Source organism: Galeopterus variegatus, unplaced genomic scaffold (assembly GCF_000696425.1).
Source record: "Galeopterus variegatus unplaced genomic scaffold, G_variegatus-3.0.2 Scaffold21, whole genome shotgun sequence".
NCBI classification, from domain to species: Eukaryota; Metazoa; Chordata; class Mammalia; order Dermoptera; family Cynocephalidae; genus Galeopterus; species Galeopterus variegatus.
The window spans coordinates 561,786-565,075 of NW_007726132.1; the positions used below are offsets into that span (position 1 = coordinate 561,786).

The 3,290-nt window shown below is 61.2% G+C and overlaps 1 protein-coding gene across 1 annotated transcript; it reads right to left on the minus strand.

The window, feature by feature from the left end:
* Positions 1-1,923: 1,923 nt before the first annotated feature.
* Positions 1,924-3,009, minus strand: P2RY8 (purinergic receptor P2Y, G-protein coupled, 8). Its single transcript, XM_008568172.1, has one exon. It carries the CDS (start codon positions 3,007-3,009, stop codon positions 1,924-1,926), a length of 1,086 nt encoding a protein of 361 aa, XP_008566394.1.
* Positions 3,010-3,290: the final 281 nt, after the last annotated feature.

The window sequence follows — 3,290 nt, forward strand, 5'->3', positions numbered from 1 at the left end:
CCATGACAACCTTTTTTGGATCATCTGCATGTTATACCTGCTGGCGTCGCTGCCACAGGATTCCAGAGCAGCTTAAATGTGTGAATGTGTGTTCATGGGGCTGTTGAAATGAATTCCCACAAACCGCAAGGGCTAAGACAGCAAAATTTATCCTCCCCCAGTCCTGGACACCAGAAGTCTGAGATCCAGATGTGGCAGGGCCACGCAACCTCTGCAGGCTCCAGGGGAGGATCCTTCCTGTCTCTTCCAGCTCCTGCTGGCTCCAGATGTCCCTGGACTTGTGGCCGCATCAGTCCAGTCTCTGCCTCCGTCTTCACGTGGCTTCTCCTCTGTGACTCTGTGTCTCTTATAAGGACATCGTCATTATACTTAAGGTCTACCCTAAATACAAGATGATCTCCTCTTAATTAATTACATCTGTACGAACCCTCTTTCCAATTAAGCTCACATTCTGAGATTTCAGGGGAACATGGGTTTCGGGGGACACCATTCACCCTGCTGCAAATGTATCTCTTTGTTTTTCTTCCAAGACAATAATAGCAAAGAGCAGGGGCACACAGATGACCCCCGAGCAGCTCCAGCAACATCGCAAACCCACGGGAGGGGGCAGGCTGGCTACCTCGAAGCCATGTCCCTGTGCAGTTCCCCAAGCCCCTGACCCGATGGTCATCTCTCCCCATGAAGCCTCCAGAACTCCTGGAATCCAATACCAGGTGAGGTGCAAAATGCCACCAACCTTGATGTTTTAGCCACGTCACCGGCTCCCGGAACCCACAGTTTGGCTTCCTTCACACCCAGAGGGGTAGCGGAACAGAGGCTCCTCATCACACCGAACCAGAGCAGGGGCTGGGGCTGGGGTGGGCTGGTCCCAGCACAGGAGGAGAGACAGAGTCCCCCACCCCATGCCAACCTAGCCAGCAGGCAGGAAGGGTACCCAGAGGCCGATACTCCTGCAGGTCTGTGTGGTCAGCGCCTTCGTGGGATGCCTGGTCCCCAAATGGTGCACACTCATGACAAATCAGCCTCGGACCCTGGAAGGACCTAAGGACTCCTGATGGGGAACAGGAACCCAAGGATGAGCCCAGGCAAGCTGCACCCAGGAGCATCTCATGGAGCCCATGGGAGCTGCGGGCTCTGCCTCCTGTCCACAGCTGGGCCTCAGCAGTTCTCACCCACCCAGTGACCCTTGGCCTGTTGGGGAGGCCTGAGTGGTTCCTGGGGGCTGGACGTCCTCCCCATCGGGGACTCACCAAATGTGACACTGACGTAGGACAGGAGCCCCACCACGTGAAGCCAGAGCGACCAGAAGTCCCCATGGTTGGCTCCTGGGGGGACCAGGAGATGTCTGGTAGACCCATGGGCTCCTGGAGAAGACATTGAGGATGAAAGAGTCTGTCCATTTTCCTCTGGAAGAATCACGGTGACCAGAGTGACTGTGAGGGAGATAAACACTAATTCCAGTGTGCACCAGGCTGGGGAAACAGGGCCGGCCCAGGGGACACGGGGTGCCATGGGCGTCCCAGGCCAGGGCTGCCTCCCATGTGCTGACTGTGCAGGGCAGTGTCCCCAGCAAGAGGTGGTGGCAATGATGTGGGTGGGCCACCCAGGCAGGATATCAGGGGACCACAGGGGACACAGCCGGGCTGGCTGAACACACATCCTCAGGCAGGGACAGGCTGGGCGGCCCCTCGGGAGTCAGAGCTAGAGAGTCCTGGAGCCCTGCGCTGCCACCATCTCCGGAAAACAACGGGGTCTGTCCCTGCTGCTTGACTCTGCTTGGACTCCCTGTCTTGGTGGAGGCTGAGAGTCGGGGACCTGTCCCCAGAGCCCCACGGCAGCAGGTGGAGGACACCCGGACACTGTCTCCAGACGTCCCGGAGCTGCCAGCCCTCGCCGGGTGCTGCTCCTCGGTGCCACGCAGGCTCAGAACACGCTCTCCTGCCTCTTCAGGCAGGGCTGGCCGGCTGCCCCGAGCCCGTCCTCAGCCTGACCAGCGGCCACGGAGCGGCCCGACAGCGTCCTGGCCGAGAAGAGGCTCTCGCGGCGCGTGTCCTGGCTGTCGCTGGGCAGTGGGCCGTAGCCCAGGTAGTCCCGCAGCCGCAGCTGGAACTCGCGGGAGGCGAAGTAGTAGACGAAGGGGTCCAGGCAGTTGTTGAGGCAACTGAGGCACAGCGTGAGCTTGTACACATGGTAGTAGCTCTTGTTGAAGAACAGGCGACTGACCATGTGCACCAGCAGCACGAAGTTGTTGGGCGCAAAGCAGGTGACGAAAGCCAGCAGCACCACGGCGGCCAGGTGCACGGAGCGGCGCCTCTGGCCCTGGCTGTGGCGGTCGGGGGCCTGCAGCAGCTTGAGGATGGTGGCCGTGTAGCAGGCCACGGTGACCACGAAGGGGATGAGGAAGAGGATGATGAAGATGGTGAACAGGAAGAGCGCCCACATGGTCACGCTGGGCAGCATGGTCCACTTGAGCACGTCGAAGCAGGTGACGATGCCCAGCGCGTCCACCCTGTAGGTCAGGTCCGTGCGGGCCAGCGGGGACAGAGCCGCCAGCAGGAGCAGCCACGTGCAGAGGCAGGCGGCCACGGCGTAGCGGCGGCGGCGCCAGCGGGCCGAGGCCAGCGGGTACACCACGCCCAGGAAGCGCTCGACGCTGATGCAGGTCATGGTGAGGATGCTGGAGTACATGTTGGCGTAGAAGGCCACGGTGACCACGTTGCAGGGCAGCACGCCAAACACCCAGTGGTGGCCGTTGCAGTGGTAGTAGATCTGGAAGGGCAGCACGCTGGCCAGCATGAGGTCGGTGAGGCTCAGGTTGATCATGAAGATGACCGACGGGCTCTTGGGCCCAATGTGGCGGCACAGCACCCACAACGAGAACAGGTTGCCGGGGATGCTGACCAGCGCCACCAGCGAGTACACCACGGGCAGGGCCACCGCGATGGCCGGGTTCTGCAGCATCAGCAGCGTGGCGTTGTCCGGCCCGCTCGCCGACTCCATGTCCAGCATCGTGGCCAAGGACGGAGGGCTCCGGCCGGGGCTGGAAGGGAGGAGGCACACGGTGAGGGGACGGCAGGGACGTGTGGATGGGGACTGCTGCAGGGCACGCACAGAGACGACGCAGAGGTGGCCCTCCGTCCCTCCTTCCTTCCCCTTCCCTCCTTCCCTCCTTTCTTTTCTTCTTGCTTTTCCTCCCACCTCCCTCCATCTTTCTCTCCCTCTTTCCCTCCTTCCTGCTGGTTCTTCCCCCACCCAGTTACAGACCCCATGACAGGCACTGCATGGTGACA

Excerpts from the sequence above, each read along its gene's own strand:
- P2RY8 (XM_008568172.1), bottom strand. The coding sequence starts at position 3,009 with ATGCTGGACATGGAGTCGGCGAGCGGGCCGGACAACGCCACGCTGCTG.